Source organism: Neltuma alba, unplaced genomic scaffold, assembly GCF_004799145.2.
Source record: "Neltuma alba isolate B1F8T4 unplaced genomic scaffold, ASM479914v2 tig00007166_pilon, whole genome shotgun sequence".
NCBI lineage: Eukaryota > Viridiplantae > Streptophyta > Magnoliopsida > Fabales > Fabaceae > Neltuma > Neltuma alba.
Genome location: NW_021634695.1, coordinates 29,617 through 48,758, shown reverse-complemented (window position 1 = coordinate 48,758; position 19,142 = coordinate 29,617). Strand labels below are relative to the sequence as shown.

Sequence of the window (19,142 nt, the reverse complement as noted above, 5' to 3'; positions counted from 1 at the left end):
AAGGTGAGGGAGGTGTGAGAGAGGTGACCTACAATTCTTAATCTGAGTCTTTAATTTTTTTCTCGAAAGGAGGCTGCGGTGCAGTGGAAGTTAGGTATTGGATAGTGGTGACACGTGGCGTAATGGGTGTGTGTTGGCCCATTTGGGAAACTTTTGGGGTTTATGAGAATTAGGTTGAGGGTTGATCTACTTATTTTAAGTGTGTGCGGTTCATTTATAGGATTAAGGATGTTGCGTAATTGGCTTCTAGATGATCAATATTGCGGTAAAATTCAATTCTGTTTTTTTTTATTGGTATATTACAGTTGGCTCATCAAGGCTGTATCTTGTTGAATTGGTAATTTACAAAAATTTAAATTAAATTATCTTCAAAAAGTTAGTATAATTTTTTTGTTTAAAAAGAATAAAGGATCTTAAAAATTTTGAATATTTACTTTTAAAAAAATGACTGCAAGTCTCGTAAAACATTATATTAATTTTTAGTTGGAAATAATTGTGATTTTTGAGATATAGGAGCTAATTAAGCATACCAATTCACTTTATCTCAGATATTTGTTATTTTTTTTCAAATCATCTCTATTGATTAGGCATACCAATTGGTGTAATTGGGTTGTTTTTAGGGTTAGGAGAAAACTAACTTACATTTTTTACAAATAATTAATTTAAATAATTGTCTTAATTTATGTAAATTAGTTATCTAATTCTTATTTTTAAGTTTTGGACTATAGTATTAATTTAAATTTAATTTGTAAAATTTAGGCCCTATGTAATTTTTTTTTCAATTAATGACTTAGTTTTTTTTTTCCTCATACATCATGAAAGGTAATAATCACTTAGTTTTTAAGAGACGCGTATCTTTCCTTAATTGCATATTAAAAAAAAAAAAGGTACTCAAGTTATAATTAAGATCCATTGTGAAAACAACACATGGATGTGTGCTAAGGAAATTATCAAGTATGATTTTGTACTTTTTAGTATTTGCGTCTCAACAATTTTGGTTTGACTGGAATAGAATTTCTTAATGCATTCTCAACAATAATAGTACAATAAGGATATAAAAAGGGTAAGTTGGTGGTGGTTTTGCAAGTTTGGGAAAAAGGCAGTAACGTCCCAGTTTTTAAAAATACCAGTTTGCTTAGGCCCCCCCTGATATTTTACATATTTGTCATTTTCGTCCCCAAAAAATAGTTTCTTAATCATAAAGCAACTCCAAGGCCAGAGGAACTTTTTGTCCGTCAAAGACATGCGTGAATGTCAAATTTTATTTATAGTAAATTTTTGATACATTTCTTGGGTAAGTACATATTACGAAATTATGAAAAATAGTTGGGATTAATATAATTTTTTTTAAGCTTGTTTTTATTTTAATTTTGGTTTTCTAAATTTTAAACTATAAGTTTTGGTTCCTATATTTTAGTAAAAATTTAGATTTTTTATTCTTTAAAAGATGAAAACTTATGATTTAAAATTTGAAAAACTAAAACTAAGATAAAAAAAACTTGAAAACTAAAAATTATATTAATACAAAATAATTGTATAAATTATATGAGTAATAGCTCTTTTTAGGTGTCTGACCAAAAATAAAAAACATAGCTCTTTTTAGGTGAATTTGGCTAATATGTTAATCATGGGCACTTTGAGTCTTTGACTAGTCATTTACCTACTACATGAAATTATCTACGTAGTAGCATTAATAATAATTTTACCCAATTTTTAATTTACGCGTCCCCATTTCATAACGCTGTTGACTTTTTCCTGAGCTATCAAATAATTAGCTGATATGGCTGCCATGTCATCAAATATTGGTCCCCGGTTGTTACTCTGATTTCTTCGCACCATAATACTCCTCCGGTCCTTAATATAGGACCCAATTCTTGAGTTGATTTTGGTCCTAAATATAAGATCCATTTCTCATATTTATCAATTTTCTCTAAATTACCCCTATAGATACTCCCTCAACTATAATTAAGTAAAAGAGAGAAAGGGGTATTAAGAAAGATGATTATGGTGTTTTAGGAAAAATGTGTCAATTTTCTTATAATTAACTAACTTAATTAATTTCCTTAATCTAATCAAATTAGTTAAATGGGTCTTATATTAAGGACCGGAGGAGTAATAAATAACGGTAAGAAGAAGGCATTTCATTAAAAAATTAATTCATATATATATAAGCTAATAAGACAAAAAAATCACCTTTTTACTTTTAGTACTGTTTTTTTTTAATCTGTTTACTGTTTTTTTAATCTGTGCCTTTTCCTTGGGACAAAAACAGAGTTAAACAGATAGAAGGGGAAAATATATAATTAAGAGAAAATGGAGTCGAGAGAAACTTCGTCCGGTTTAAAATATAATATAGGACATTTACAACAATATCACGCATATTAAGAATTCAGCATTTTTCCTTAATCACATAGAAGTCTTGACATGTATTTTCCTTTTTAACCCTTGACCCCAACTGCTAATATACTCATGTGATTTTATTTATAGGACAAAAAAAGAAAATAAAATTTTTTTGTCCTATTTAAAAGACTCAGGAAAAATTTTCATATAGATGTACAATTTTACCTTTCATTTATTATTATATTGACTTTTTTAATGTAATATTATATTATATTATATTATATTAAATAGAGATAAAATTGAAAAGTTATTAAATTTTAATGCAAATTTAATATAATTTAATATTTTTCTTGATCTGTGTGAATCATGTTAAAAATGAGCTATAAGTAGAACCAAAAGAGTAACATTTTAATGAATGGAATTGTAAATGATCATTCATATTACTAATTTAAAGCCAACAATTTGCATGAAGCTAATTTAAAAATGAATTATTTGTGTGAGTAATCCCATTACATGTGTGGAAAAAGCAAACGATATACTCCTCTTGTCCTATTCATAGAACAGAGAAAGAAGATATTTTTTGGTCTTATTTATAAAGCACTGAGAGAAATTTTTTGTATAGATGTATAATTTTATCCTTTATTTATTATTGTATTGACTTTGTTTACATGAAGTACAATATATACTCCTCCGGTCCTTATTATAGGACCCAATTTGACTTTTTATTTGGTCCTAATTATAAGACCCAATCCATTTTTTCTCTTATATTTATGCATTTTTTCCAAGATAATCCTTCTAATAATGATAGTTTTAGCCAATATACTTAATTAGCAAGGATATTTTAAGAATAACAACACTTATTTATTATAAATAACCAACTTAACTTACTTCTTTAATCTCCTCAAATAAGTCAATTGGGTCTTATAATTAGGACTGGAGGAGTATTAAATAAGGATTAAATTAGAAAGTTGTTGAATTTTAAATAAGAGTTAATGAAATTTAAGTTTTTTCTTGATATGTGTCAAACATGCTGGAAGTGACTTATAAATAGGATTAGATGAGTAAAATTAACCAATAATATGAGAATAACTTTCTGATCAATAATACTTCTTCGGTTCTAAATATATAAAACTCATTTTTTAGAACGAATGTTTTATTTAAGATCGGACCAGTAACATCAAAATCGACTGTAAGAACAGAGTAGACACTACAACATCGAACTGAGCAAAGAGTGAGAATAAGTATACCCTTGTTGACATGTGCTTGAAGAGATGGATATTGGATTGATTTTTTAAATCTAGGAATAGTCTTTTTGTGGAATTGGAGGGATAAATATTAATGACTTGAGATTATATCCATTTTCTTCGCTTATTAAATTTCGTCGAAGGGTTGGGAATGAGGATGAACAAATTTCGTCAATAACTCTATTTGTAAGATCAACCATGGAGTTCATTTTCCTGTTATAAAAAGATTATGCATACAATATTTTTTTGGGAAAAAAAAAGCATAGAGGGATTAAGAGGAAAAAATGACTGAAAAATAAAGAGGAAATTCTTGAGAAACCATCACCAAGAGAACAGCTAGAGTAACACATTATTATGAAAGCCAAAGAAAATGGATGCTGAAGAAATAATGTAGAATCCTATATGCTACATCTTACCTTAATATAAGAGCTAACTTGACATTCAATTTGATCTTAATTATAAGACCCTAATCCACATCTTTTATATTTATCCATTTTTTTAATATAATCATTGTAATAGTTGTACATATTAAATATTGTAGTTAATACACATAATTAACAAGAATATTTTAGAGAAGACAACACTCATTTATTATAAATAACACAAATAACTAATTTAACTAATTTTTTTAATTTATTCAAATTAGTTAACTAACTTTTATATTAAAAATCAAAAGTAGTACTCCTCCGATTCTAATTATACTACAAAATGGGTCCTATATTTAGGACTAGAAAGAAAGTATAAAGCTAGAGAGAGAGAAGCATCGCCGGTAGCTGGCGATGGGAAAGATCTTGAGAAAATTATTGGGCAGCTCCACACAAACAATCTAATAAAAGTTTTTTAAATCGTCACTATGTCATGACCAATTGTTATTTCTGGTATCAAATCTTATTATTGTCATGTGCTTACTTGTTGGGGAACATTTTAACGATTAATTAATTGCTTACATAGATCTATACAGTAATTTTAACAAAGATTATATATGTATTAGGAAAAATAACAAACCAATACATCAATTACTCTGTATTTCCAACCAAGTGTCCACATTGTACAGTATAACAAAAGGAAAAAAGAATAAAGGGCCAATACATCAATTACTCTGTACTTCCAACAAAGTGTCCACATTGTACAATATAACAAAAGGAAAAAAAGAATAAAGAATATCAGACCCTAAAATGTAGGAATACATAACTGTTGTAAGCTTAATTAGTTTCCCAAAACCAAGTCATTGGCAATTATCTCCTCTTATTCTTGCTCCCTAGTAACAACGAGAAGTAAAACAGAGCCCTAAACAAAAATCCACAACCCACTGTTACCCACAAACAGTTCCATTTGCTTAGCTGAGTTATCCCATTCTGCTGCAATATATCACTGCCTCTCGTCAAGCACGTTGAGCTCGTTATATTCGTTCCTAATGTAGCACTCAAGCTCTGTAATAGCTTCAGTTTCACGGAACCCGGCAACTCGCCGAGTGGAGTGTTATCGAAAACCTGAACCCCTCTCATAAAGCAACTCACTGGGTCATCAAACTCGTTCTGCATCACAGCTTCATATGGGTATTTCACCAAAGACAAGTAGTGAAACCAAATCCAATAAACTGGAATTCTGTCTCTGTTAATGAAGAATCCACTGAACAGCAAGAAATATGCTAAGGACTTCACCACTATGGTATATCCCACCATCACGTGAGGTAGCACACCAGACAGGAAGGTGACGAAGGAATTACCTGCCCAGAAAGAAGCAAACATGAAGACGAAATAGAACAAGAAACCCAACCATCCTCCATCAAGCCCCACCGCCCAAAACGTCGTCGCTGCGAAAGCTAATGAGAGGACAAGCAAAGAAGGTAAGGACACAAGAGCGTGAGAGACGATGTAAGAGGATCTACGGTAAGTGTTGTAAGCAGTTTCTCTCATGAAAATGTATCGATCTTGAAGGAACAAAGGGAGAGCTTCTGCTGTTGTGTAGAAGGTGGAAGACATGGCGAAAGCGAAGAAGCTAAGCCTTTCTTGAACCCCTTTTGGAGAATCATCTAAACGCCAAAACACTGAAGCTAAAAGTGAGCCAGTGATGAGTACTATGGCCAACCGGGTCCGGAATATTTCAGGCGTTCTTCGTGAATTGGTGTATGATCGTATTGAGAGCTTTGCCACTTCGATCAACATTGGGTTCGCAAATGTTGGTACCTTTGAAGTTGATGATGATCTTATTACTGCGTTATTATCACTTGTTTTTGTGATTCCTGACACTAGTTTTCCCCTCGACATGCTTGTATTGATCGCTTCTTTCAATGATAATCCATGGTGATATTCACCTTCTGATAGGCCACTGTTACTTCCCGACTGCTTCTTGCTCTGCCACGACTTGTTAAATTCCACCAATCTATGAGTTCCACTAGATGACCCCTCTGAGAGATATAAATTATCGTCAATATCAAGAATCACTTGCAGAAAGGCACCATGATATTATAGACACAAGATTTTCTAGTCCCTTTTCCTATATAGCATTCTCAATAGTTTGTTTTCAACTAGGCCACACGGATACGAATGGATATTATATTGTCCTAACCAGCCTTTACAATTAAACAAACAGCATATACAGACTATGCAAATAGTCAATTAATAATTGAGTGAGTTCGATATAAAACTATCATCACTTGGTTTTATATAAGGAAAATACAGTCCCACTTAGCAATTGAATTACCAAAAAGTAGCCTGAGTTTACAATGACAAGTTTCTGTGGAATAGATGATGTAATATCTATATGTTGCTAATATATTGTAGTACTCCACAATAATTTTTTTCTTTTATATAGTCAATTACCACACAAGTAGATTATAATATTCAGACTCTAATGTTCTATCTTTCTTCCACCAGAAAAAAAATAATGTTCTATCTTTCTAATTATTTTTTATTTTTTCATTATTATCTTCTAAATAAATGACAGATATTCTAATATTTTACAGTTATAAAATGATGGAGGATTGTATTTTTATTTTAAGATTTTTTTAAAAAAAGAAAAATCTGCAATTTTTTTTCTGGAAAAATAGTATAATTACAGAATATCATCTTATTTTATTAAAATCTAATAATCAGAAGAACAATTAAATAGAGAAGTGGCCCCAGGCCCGACATTAATTCACCTTAACCCTAACTTTGACTTGTATTGAACAGGATTGTGTTATTCCGCATTTATAGATTTCGATATAGAAAGTATCTCACCTTCTAGCTCGTGAATCAGGTCCAATGCAAACTCGGTTTGGTTCTCATTTTCTGGAATTGGGTGTTCAAATTCAGCGAAGAAGTGGGGAAGCTGCATAGGCGAACCACTGAACACAATTTCCCCGCGAGATAAGAAGATTATTCTGTCGATAAGACCAAGAATTCGCGAACTCGGTTGGTGGATGGCCATGACGACGATGCTTCCGGTGTGTGCAACTGTCTGCAAGACCTTCACCACCGTGAATGCGCTCGTGGAATCCAGTCCCGATGTAGGTTCATCGAGGAACAATATGATCGGGTCGTGGATTATATCAATGCCGATGGAGACACGCCGTCGTTCGCCGCCGGACACACCACGGTGGCCTTCATCGCCGATGACGGTTTTCGCTGCGTTTCTGAGGTCGAGCAGGTCGATCAGAGCTTGTACTCGCATCTTCTTCTTGGATCTAGAGAGACTGCATGGTAATCGGAATTCAGCTGCGAACATTAGAGTCTCTTCCACTGTGAGCATCGGAAAGAGAAGGTCATCTTGCATTACATAGGCTGAAATTGCTTTCAGAAGCCGCGATTCTAAGGCCTCGCCGTTCAATCTCACGCTCCCTTTCAAGCTGCCTTTAGCTATTCGGTTGGCCAAGGCGTCAATCAGAGTGGATTTCCCTGAACCACTAGCTCCCATAACGGCAAGAATCTCACCGTCGCGAGCCTCGCCGGAGATATCATTCAGAAGAATCTTAGTTTCTGGTGCTCCGAGACGGTTATTCCTTTGTTGCGGGAACCACGCTGAGAAGTTCATTCTCTGGCGGACCTTCACACTGTATGTGAGATTATTGAATGTGAGCGCAAAAGACGACGAGCGAGCTGGCACGATACTGGAATCAGTCCGTTCAGGCGTGTGGTACTCCGTCGCGATACTGTCGTAGCCGGCGGCTTCCCTCTCTGCGTCATCTTCGAGCTGGAAGAGTTCCCGGAGGGTGGGCAATTCAGCTACTATGATGCACGATGACGATGGTTCGCCAATGTCCATGAGATCGAGATACGGCGTCGTATTTCTTTAACGGCGTAATATGCTGGTTGGGGTTTCTCGAAACACGGAAAACTCAGCTGGAAAGCCGTGTGTTAACGACGTTAGTCTTTTTCTGTATGGCATTTGAACTCGGAGGAAGCGAAAAAGAAAAGGTGAAATATATATTTGCATGGAACTCAGAAGAAGAAGAAAAGGCAGGGGGGAAAACTTAACGCTTAATTTTTTTTCCCAACAAACTTAACTCTTAATGTATTACTAATTTGTTTTTAGGTTTTAAATTGTTTTGTTGTATTTTTACTGTTTGGAAATTTCTTGGGAGGTTTCGTGGTTTTCAAAACGTCAGTTTGCTTAGCCCACATATTTAAAATATGTTATTTCCATCTCCAGAAAGTGGATTTCTTAGCCACAAAATAACTCTGAGGTCCAAACAAAGAGTTTTAATAAAAATAAACTTGTAAGAATCTCTACCATATGGTGGGCAAATAAAATTATTCAGTTTTATTTTTATCATTGAATTATTAAATTATTAAATTATATTATTAACTAAAAACTGTAGCATACAAATAAAATAATTTAATGGTTTGTCCTATTTAGTGTAATCTCTTTATCTGGATTTTGAATAAAATTTTGCTTTTTATAAGAAAATGGTTTATCCTATTTTATGGATTACTTGTGTTAGACTTGTAGGAATGCAGCATGCTATGTCCAAACTTAAGGATATGAGACCAATATCATTATGTAATGTGAGCTTAAACATTATCACCAAGCTGTTAGCTAATCAGTTTCGAGTTGTAATAAACCACCTAGTCGGCCAACATTAGTGTAGATTTATTTCCAGCAGGTCAAATTGTGACAACATTATCATTGCACAGAAGACAATCAATCAGATAAGGTCCAAACCGGGTAGGAAAGGGTACATGGTGATCAAAGTAGACATGGAGAAAGCTCATGAGAGGTTGGATTGGAACTTTCTACTACGAACTCTATAGATTATTGGTTTAGGAGCTAAACTCAAAGGTGATTGTGGCATGTGTTAGCACTATGTCTATGACAATTCTATGGAATGGTGAAGTTGGACCTACCTTCCACCCGTTTAGAGGGGTTCGTCAGGGGGACCCCTTAATCTCTATTTGTTTGTGTTATGTATGACAAGCCTAAGTCATATAATTTTAATTGAATGCGATGGAGACAGGTGGAAACCTTTATGTTTTAATAGGGAAGCATCCCCAATCTCCTATACCTATTTTTTACGGATGATTTGTTGCATTTTGTGGAAGCTTTCGTGAGTCAAGTGGAGAAAATCAAGCAAGTGATGGAAAGGTTCTATTTGGCCTTAGGACATAGAATAAATTTGGAGAAATCAAAAGCTAGTTTCTCTCGCAACATCAACAGCAATAGAGCCTTAGTTCTAAGTCAGAGGTTGGGTATCGACATTATTGCTAATATTGAAAAATATTTAGGTGTGCCGCTTATTTACTTGAGAGTTACTAAGGCAACCTTTGGACATATAATTCTCTCCGCTCGTTTATTTGGAAGGGGACTTGCAGTAGGTAGAGAAAATCAGTAGAGAATTCCTTTGTGTCAAGATGAGAGCACCTTATCTCCTGGGACACTATGTTGCAAAGCAAAAAAGATGGTGGTCTTGGCCTAAAGAACCTAGAAAAGCGTGTATTATGAAGCTATGTTGGGGATTGATTACTAAAGAAGATGCTTTATGGGTTCAATGTTTGAGAGCCATTTATGAATATGGGAATTCACCCATTCCAACAGTAAACAAAAAGAAGAATATGTCGAGTACCTAGAACGGCATCACTGAAGTGTGGGAGCACTTTCTGGCAAGGATTGGAAAAAGATGGGTAACAGGCAGGATAACAGCTTTTGGTGGGAACCATAGGTGAATGTGGACAAACCCCTAAAGGAAATTGCTAATCAAAATCTAGATGAGATTAATCCCAATGACAGAGTGGCTGGTTTTTGTTATGAACATGGAGGATGGAGTGTGGGAAAGCTACAACAATTTCTTCCAGAGTGGGTCATAAGGAGAATTCTCTAGGTTAGAGTTTCCAACAGCAATCAACGAGATACTTTTTGCTGGAAAAGCTCAAATGTCAGAAACTTCTCAGCCTGTACAACCTATAAATTTCTTTCCCAGCTAGTAGCAAAGGAGGGGAATCCTACTTGGAGGAGTTTGTGGCACTGGCAAGTTCATGAGAAAGTGAAATACTTTATGTGGCAAATTTCCCATGAGAGAGTTTTGACTAACTTTATGAGAACTATAAGAGGCCTAGTTGATTCACCTATGTGTCCTTTTGGGTATAGAAGTAAGGAGAGTTTGATACAACTATTGAGACACTGTGATAGAGAGAAACAGATACGGAAGGTTTTTATGCATCCTAACTCTTTTTTTGTCTTTTTTTTAATGGTTCTCCTTTGGTTCTATTTATAGGACAGAAAAAGAAGACATTTTTTTGTCCTATTTATAAAGTATTGAGAGAAATTTTTTGTATAAATATATAATCTTACCCTTCATTTATTATTGAGTTGACTTTATTTACATGAGGTATAATTTATATTGAATGGGAATAAAGTTGAAAAGTTATTGAATTTTAAATGAGAGTTGATGAAATTTAAGATTTTTCTTGGTTTATATGAAACATGTTAGAAGTGACTTGTAAATAGGACCAGATGAGTGATTTGCAAGACTGGTTGAATTGGAAAGTCTCACATGCACTAGAGAGAATAAATTTCAAGAGGTGCCATGGCTTTGAGTATTTGGCCTATTACGCTGGCTGATTTGGAAATATAGATGTTAGAAAATATTCCAAACATATGAAGCCTCTGCAACTGAAGTAGCGCATCATTATGCTTTCTTACTTATGGAAAAGATTCAAAATGGGAGGTTGAAGCATAGATTTTTCAACAAGTGGTAGCAAACATGCAATGTCTGGACTCCCCTGAAGTTAGGTGTAGTTAGAGTCAATATGGATGTATCGGTTCTATCTTTAGGTCAAGCAGCTTGTGGAGGTGTGATTAGAGATGAGGGAGGACAATGGATCATTGGTTTCAAGAAAAATCTAGGCATTGTACCAGTAGTAGCGCTGAACTTCTACCAATTCAAATAGGCTTAGAGGTGTGCAACTCTCTCTATCTAACAAAAATTCAACTCTTCTCAGATTCCATGGAGGCTCTCAACATGCTCTAAAGGGATAGTTATGCCAATCATCCCTTTTATCACGAAATTGAAGGGGTGAAGCACCTAATATATGAGAAATAATTTGTTCAAGTGAATTGTAGTAACAGGAAAAATATTGAGTGTGTTGACATTTTGGCTAGAAATGGTTATAAAGTAGGACCGTAGACAACTCTAATAAGTGAGGTCGATTCAAGTTGTAGATAGAGATTTTTGAAGGACCTTCAACAAATGAGGGAGGCATATGCCTCTTCTAGTTGAGTCTAATCTTGTTATTTGTATCACGCGTGAGCTTGCCTTTGTAATTAAACAAAAAACAAAAACAATAGTGTTTGTCTGATTTGAAGTTGTCTACTATGCTATTGGTAACTTCATTTTCATTGTCTATTTTTAACTTAAACTAAATTCTTAAAAAATTTAAATGAATTAGTTAATTATCATCAATGTGACATGATTTTTCTAAAATATTTTAATATAACATTAAATTATATATCAATTTTTGAATTAGATAAATTTGTTTTAAAATGACAAACATAAAAAATATAAAATGAATTAAAATATTATGTGTAGAATCAAATTTAGAGGCTAAAGCGAGTAATGAGTTGTTATTAAAAACGAGGAGTAATAGATTAGTAGAAACTAGAAAGATATTACTCATAACAATTTTATTGATAAACAGTTAAATTTAAAAAATGCAAGATTATCATGAATTAAGTTGCGAAGGCAATTATTTTAGGAGAGATTAAATTTAAAAAACTAATAAAAATGCTTGGAAAAGGAAAGACTTGAATATCCTATAGCAAGCTCAGGCTGGGCTTGGGTTGCATTAGGTTTGTATCAAGAAATGACCAAGTTCAAAATCCACTCCATGTAGTGGGCTGAGTTTAATGACTCAAAACTCAAGCCCAGCACAATATATTCAGGTTGAAGGAAAAATATATTTGGTATGATAGGGCTGTTTACGAGATGAATTGGGACTAAGACAAGCCCATTCCGGTTCTGTTTCAATGAATAGTAACAAAATAGAAAAACTATCCCATCATCCCAATGTTGTCCCAGTCTCAATCGGGACGGGACAGGAATGTTTTGGTATAATTTTTTTTAAAATGTTTTTGGAGTTGTTGGCCCTGTAATGAAACTTGAATATAAACTTGTCCCAAATCTTTAAAAACATATAAGCATTAAAAACACACAAATCATTAAAAACTAGAATTATAAACTTATTCCAAACTATATAATAATCCCAAATCTTTAAAAAAAAAAAAAAGAAGAAGAGAAAATGTAATTAAAATAAAATCTTACGAGAACGAAGAATTAGACAACAAGTCTTGTCGATTCGAACTCAACAAGAATGGTTGAAGAAAAGCAGTGAAAACTCATAGGTATAAGTAGGGCCTAGAGAAGATCTGAGGTGAGATGAGACAGCAATCACAAATTCACAACATTCGACAGACTAAGCAGAGATCCGACATCGACGACGAACTGGAGGTCAGAACGAAGCCACGAAGTTTCAGACTTCCAATCAGAAGGGAGAAAGGGGATGGAGAGTGAAATTTGAACACAAAAGTTTGAAAAGAATGGGAGAACGGAGAAAGGGGACAATGACTTTCATGAGGTTCGCTAGCTAGAGCTGGGGAGCGAGACAAGAGAATCAAACTTTGAAGAGAATAGGAGAACAGAGAAAGGGGAGGTGGGGAGGGCGAACGGTCAAAAGCTTTAGTGGGAGAAATGAGTGAGTTAGGGAAATTAGGACTTGGAGATATTATTATTTTATTTGCACTACAAAATGGCAGGACAGGAAAAATTTTAAAAAATATGATTAAAAAAAAGTAAAAGAACTCGAACTGGACAATCCTATCCCTTGTCTTGTCCCGTCTCAATACTTTTTTTTGTATTGTCCCTGCTTGTCCTGTTTTGAAAAATTTCAGAAGGGGCTCATCCGATCTCAATAAGGTCGAGATCAAGACAGGCTGAACACCTTTAGGTATGGATAATAATGAAAACAAAATATTTCATGAGGTTTTTTTTAAATAAAATATTTTATTAAGTAATGCGTGAGATATTGATTGGAAATAATTTAAGGTAAAAACTAAATTGCCCTTGAGAAATTCTTAAAATACTCTTAAAGTGTGATGTCATCTATGCCTTACCAAATTAACGATGGGATTCTCTCTCCTCTAAAGCAAATTTCCTCCGGCAAATAATATGGGCTTGAAATCATTGTATTCGGTGACATGATAATCTAGAAGAACTTTACAGTTTTTTTAATTGAGCCTGTCTTAAAATTATGAAGTAATTTTAAAAGATTTCCCCCTTTTTTATTTGTTTTTAAAACAATGTTGATAAGTTTATTTTATTTTGAAATATAAAATATCAATAGTCAATCGTGACGAGTTGTGCTGTTATTAGGATAATTTGCTGTTGATAGCACTTGTTAATTTATTTGTTTTTAAAAGGTTGAATATCATTACTTCAGAAGAGAAGTGAACAAAACAGGAGTCCAAAAACAAGAATAAAAAGATAAAGATTGATCAATAATATAAAAATTAATGTCAAGATGCTAACAAATTTTGGCTAGATAATTTGTTGCGAGTTTACCAACTCTGTATCCATGGTTAATTAAGATCTGCCAATTCTTATGATAAGTAAGCTGAGCATCGAGGGCAATAGATTTTAAAAGGGTGTTGGCAATGGCAACTCCTAAACTTCTGATCCAACATAGGTTAAACACTTGCACATTTAATTATAAGTGAAGTTTACTTTTTCGTTTAATCTAGAAATATAATTTCTGATCTTTTAATTTTTTAATTTTGGTTTTGGTTTTTAATTCTGATTTTGGTTTTTTAATTCTAAACTATAAGTTTTGATTCATTAAGTTTTTTTTATCTAAAATATTAATATTTATAATTTAATAAAAGTTAGATCATTTTAATCTTTGAAAGATCAAAACTTATAATTTAAAATTAAACGAATAAAAATCAAAATTTATGAAAATTTAAGAGTCTAATAATGGTATGATCTTGTAATTTATAATTATAATTGGAAAAAAATTTAGGTGAAAGAGATTATTTTGAGAAAAATAAATTATATATATTCGTTACACTCATATTTGTAAACTTTTTCATTAAAATAAGAACATAATAGTCATTTCATATTTGATTTGCCATCTAACCATTTCTTTTTTGTTTTTTTTTTCAGGTGAAACAAGCATTTCGAAATTCAATTTTTCCGTGCGTTACATAGTGCTTCCATTTCATTATCTTTTTGAATCCCTCCTTTAAGTTTAACTTCCCTATTTTCTTTCCAATCTCATTCCTCTTCGGTTCAGGTTGCCATCGCCTTTGCCCCCTCTCCCTCCGACTCGGCTCTGTGTCTCTGGCGCTGACGCGCCTTTACATCCACTGGAGTGGAAGCCAAGTATCTCTCCACCACACCCTGTGAAAGAGCCAACCGCAGAAGGAAGCTCAGCTTTTGGAAGCCATGGACGACTACACGAGGGAGATGATGGACCTCAAGACTCTTGTGACCCGCACTCTCGAGAAGAAAGGCGTCCTAGCCAGGATCCGAGTATGTTTGCTGTTTTCGCTGTTCTTTTTTTTACTGAATCGTGATTATTTTGCTTATATTTTGAATTATTTTTGTCGGCAATTGAGTATTTAGGGTAGATTTGTTCCGCGTTCCTTGATAAATTGTGCTGGTGCTTATTTGATGGTAGCTAAGATATATCTGGGGTTTTCTTTTCCCCTTCCAAATTATGCGGAGGATTGAAATGTGGGTCTGCGACGGGTCTTGCAAAATGAAAGCTTGTAAGAAATTTAGCCGGGGATGGATATTGATTGAGCATGTGGAATGAAATGTTAAAACTGTAATCGATCTGAGGTGCTATGCTGTTCTTTCAAACGATACTGTGGAACTAATTGTGGGCTTTTCACTTTTCATTTTCTGGGTCTTTGTATTTTCATTTTTTGTTCCTTTATTCATTTTTTCCCCCAATTCATAATGAATGTTATTATTTCTCTTAGTCGGTTGATTTGGTTTTTTTAAGGCTGAACTGAGGGCCAGTGTCTTTGAGGCTATTGAAGAGGAGGATCAGGTAATAGAGAAAGAGGAAGGTTTACCGCCTGCATTGCTTGGTAGCTGCAATGATCGAGCAAAACAACTTCACGCCTCTCCTTCGGGTTTGTAGTTTCTCTTTTCAAGATCCTATAACATTTACTGCAAACGGTTAAGCTTTTTACCTGTATTTCTAGGAGGGTATCTTGATAATTATGTGTTATAAATGGCATGACTAGGTACTTAAATGATCCTCCTGGTAAACTCCAAGCAAACCAAGATATCTAAAGACTAAACCAATTCTCCATCAAATGCAATATGTTAAAATTGATCATCTTTAAGCAACGCCTCAATTTCCCCATCGTCTTCAAATGTTTCTATTTTGCTTCATCAGCCATGTCGAGCACGGGAGTGGAAGTTGCCATTCCTCTATTCTCATCCCCTTGATATGGTTCAAGGATATTAATATATTAAATATTAGTTGTCCAAGTGTGGGTCAGGTGAATCTCTAGCTGTAGCCTTCGCAGAATCACTTAAATTAGAGTTACTGTGGCCTTGTATATATATTGAGCTATAGCTAGACGAAACTATCTCCTATAGTGTGGCTTTGGTGGAGCATGTGAAAATTGTAAGACTACATGCGTGATGTAGAGCCAAGAGCTTCAGGACTGAGCTACTGGTAGTTGGCTATTTGTAACAGTGAATTCCTTGATATTATTGCTGCCTGTGTCACTTTCCTACTTCAACTTGGGCTGCTCAATTGAAGGAAACCGCACACAGTTTAGAAACCAAGTCATGCCTGATTTATTGGGTTTGCCCAATTTATGGTCTTCTAAGTACGGGTCTGCATCACTGCATGGGGAATTATCAATGGTCTTGAAGAAACAGGGCATGATATCCTTGCTTTTAACATAATAGATAGACATTTTCTGTGCGCAATTTCCTTTTGGACTTTATTGTTCTTGTGTCATGAATGTGGAATCATCTCATGGACCATGTCATCTTGTTTTCTTTTTCTTTTTCTTTTTTTTTTTCCCGGGGGGGGGGTGGGTTGGGGGGAGCTTCCTTTTTACCTTGACCTTGTCACTTTGTGTCTGCAATCTGATTTCTGTATCCTTTATGTACAAGTTTTCAGGTCGTCAACATCATATGCATCTGTTAATCTTCTTCATAACTGAAGAATATGCATCTCATCCCAACTTCCGTGCCCTTGCCCTTGCATTAAAATTTACCTTTTTCCAATGCAGGTAGACTCATTACTGCCCTGGTGTGCGAATATTTAGACTGGGCTCAACTAAACCATACACTAAAGGTTTATCTTCCAGAATGTAATTTGGTAAGCAAGTGACTGTGCGCAATAACGTTGTTTTGTTTTAGCTCCCTCTGTGACTCCAATTTGGTTGACTTTATATGTCTTGCAGCAAAAAGATTCTTGGAAGGCTGAGTTAAAAGAATTTAGCAGCAAGAATGGATATGATCTTAACAGAAATGGAGATAGCCCTCTGCTTTTGGATGTTCTTGAAGGATTCTTGAAGTTTGAGGTTTTTGCATTAATTTTATATGGCCTTTATCATTATAACTTCCATCTTGACTGAACATTCATGATAGTAGTTATTCGTACTTAATTTGTTCTTTAGAAGGGAGTCAAAGATTGTACATGCATTATTTTAAATGGTTGTCTCTTCATGTTTGTTAAAATCACGAGTAAAGATGGTTCATAAATTCAATCAAGCTTATGGTAGAATAATGTGTGAATTTGCTCAGAATTCTGGGTAAACTTAGGCTTGTTTGTTGTTGTAATTATGCTCTATATTTAGTGTTTCAAGTAATATAGTTTAACATTATGTCATTAAGTAGATTTTTCATGGGGGGAAAAAAATAATTATGAGTGAGTGTATCCTAGGGCATGCTAGTCTCCAGGCTACATAGGACATTGCCTATGGATGATTAGGTTTGATGTTGTCTATTACTTTTTTTTCCCTAGATCAAATGTAGTTTAAGTATTATTTTATAACCAGTATATGTATTTCCTTTGCTATTTATAGAAGCATGCGAAGTAGTAACACTCGCGATTTTAGAATTGAGTTGACCTCCTTGAACAAGTTTACTTATTGCATATTTGACAGCCATGGGTGGTACTTGAGTAAAAGTCTATAATTAAAATGTTAGTTGCTGTGACATGACAGCAAGTATTCCCTAGCTTTCAGTGCCATCCTTTAGGTGTGTGAAGTGGTATTACGTCTTCACATTTGTTTATGCTTCTTTGGTATATTTTAAGCATCGCTACTTCCAAGTGGATGAGGACTAGTGTCTATGATGAGAATGAGATATTTACTCCTTGGACAATTATTTATGCTGGCTGTGTTGTAAAAGAAAATGTAAGGATGCAATTGTGGGCTTCTGAACAAGTATGTGGCCATGAAAGCAGGGAAATTGGTAGCTTATGCTAAGGTTGAAGGGATAGAGTTGTCGACAATTGGAAGAAAGGACAATGAGAAATATAATGTTTGGTGAAATTGTTAAGATAATTTCTTCTTTCTATCAATGACATGCTGGGGGCAACATTTTTGTCTCACGCAACACAAAATGTCATTGTTCTCAATTTTTGGTTCATCATCACTATTGGGAAGCATCTGTGTTAGCCGTTGCAAGTGTCTTTTGTCTTTAACTGATTGTCAAGTGATTTATGATTTTGCAGAATTTATCCCAAGCAAAGGCTGGTGGCAGGAGATTTACTACATCTGAAACTGAGCCCTTGCCAAACCTAGAATCCTGGAACATGCGAAGGCCTTCATCATCTGTTGCCGGTGGCTTACCTCCCCTTGGAAGGTGCATAATGATTTCTATTGCTCTGATCTCTCTCGTGGTGGTTTTTTTTACTTTGTACCTGATGTTTTTCACTCAGTTAATATGCTTCTCGGACTTTTTTGCAGGGCCGTACCTTCTCAGCCATCCGGTGAGTATTTGATTGATTGACCTTTAACCTTGCTTGGTCTGTATGCTTGAAGTTTCCTTTTAATTTACGCTCTATAGTATTCAGATAGAAGAGGAGGATCTTCCATGGCTGGTTACCGGAAGGATGAGTACAATTGGCGATATGACAATGATGACCTTCCAGAGGATGTGATTCGAGCTTCTAGTGCTCTGGAGAACCTTCAGTTGGACAGAAAAGCTAGAAATCTGACATCATCTTGGCGGTTTGTTCCAATGCAACTCCTTACTTATTCACCATTTTTTGTTTAGTTACTACTTAGCATCTGTTCTCATATTGTCATCACCTTGGCAGTTGAGTATGAAGGGATTTAGAACGCTGATCCTGTTTTTATGTTTGCTCTTTTGACTGCAGACATGCTGGTGATGTGAATAGTGAGGATGATGGCAGGTCTGATCACATGTAATGGTGATGTCACATGTATAATGCCACTGTATTTACGTTGTTTTCTGAATCACCGGCCTCTGTCAATATTTGGAAGAGGCTGGATTTAGATAGTGCGTGATGTGACATGAATTAGTAGTGTTTTCCACTGGCTTTCACTAATTATTTTTCCTTCTGTTGGCCTTATGTTTGTTAAATGAATTTGTTCAGCATCTGTTTGGGTGCCATGTTTGTCAAGGAATCCAGGGAAAAAGGTTTGACAAAAATGAGTGAGAAGTATTTCACAGTTCTTGCTTTGCATTCTGTTGTGTTGTTATCTTGGGCTTTTCGTTTTCCTTTAGGTCATTTTTTTCCCTCATTTCAGCTCGTACGAGCATGTGGCGCCATTTCTTCAGGTTATTTTGTGCATCATTCATCTTCATGACTTTGTTTAGTGGTTGACCCAAGAAATTATTTTTTTTCCCTTTAGCGCTTTTAATGTTGCTAAATACTCTATTCAGTTTTAAATGTAGGAACTAATTCAAGAATGAAGGATTTTAATTTCTTTGTCCTCCATACTTGCTTCTCTTCTCATCTTTAATATACGATATAATTAAAAAGTTGCTTATTTCATATGTTTATTTTTTTCCCCCCCCAAATTAACCTTGTTGATCTTTTCTCAATGATAATTAAGTAGGACATAAAAGGAGAAAAT

The 19,142-nt window shown here is 34.5% G+C and overlaps 2 protein-coding genes across 2 annotated transcripts; one reads left to right on the top strand and one right to left on the bottom strand.

The window, feature by feature from the left end:
• Window positions 1–4,630: 4,630 nt before the first annotated feature.
• Window positions 4,631–7,829, bottom strand: LOC114751941 (ABC transporter G family member 1-like). The gene is made up of 2 exons (XM_028940647.1): window positions 6,806–7,829; window positions 4,631–5,991 (listed from the first exon to the last, which is right to left on the bottom strand). The coding sequence occupies exons 1-2, from the start codon at window positions 7,827–7,829 to the stop codon at window positions 4,820–4,822; spliced, it is 2,196 nt and encodes a 731-aa protein (XP_028796480.1). The 3' UTR covers window positions 4,631–4,819.
• Window positions 7,830–14,349: 6,520 nt separating this feature from the next.
• On the top strand, window positions 14,350–18,749 carry LOC114751937 (protein TONNEAU 1b). Its single transcript, XM_028940640.1, has 8 exons — window positions 14,350–14,586; window positions 15,065–15,197; window positions 16,320–16,408; window positions 16,494–16,613; window positions 17,771–17,901; window positions 18,006–18,028; window positions 18,113–18,269; window positions 18,419–18,749. Exons 1-8 carry the CDS (start codon window positions 14,500–14,502, stop codon window positions 18,468–18,470), a joined length of 792 nt encoding a protein of 263 aa, XP_028796473.1. The 5' UTR covers window positions 14,350–14,499; the 3' UTR covers window positions 18,471–18,749.
• The last annotated feature ends 393 nt before the right edge of the window (window positions 18,750–19,142 follow it).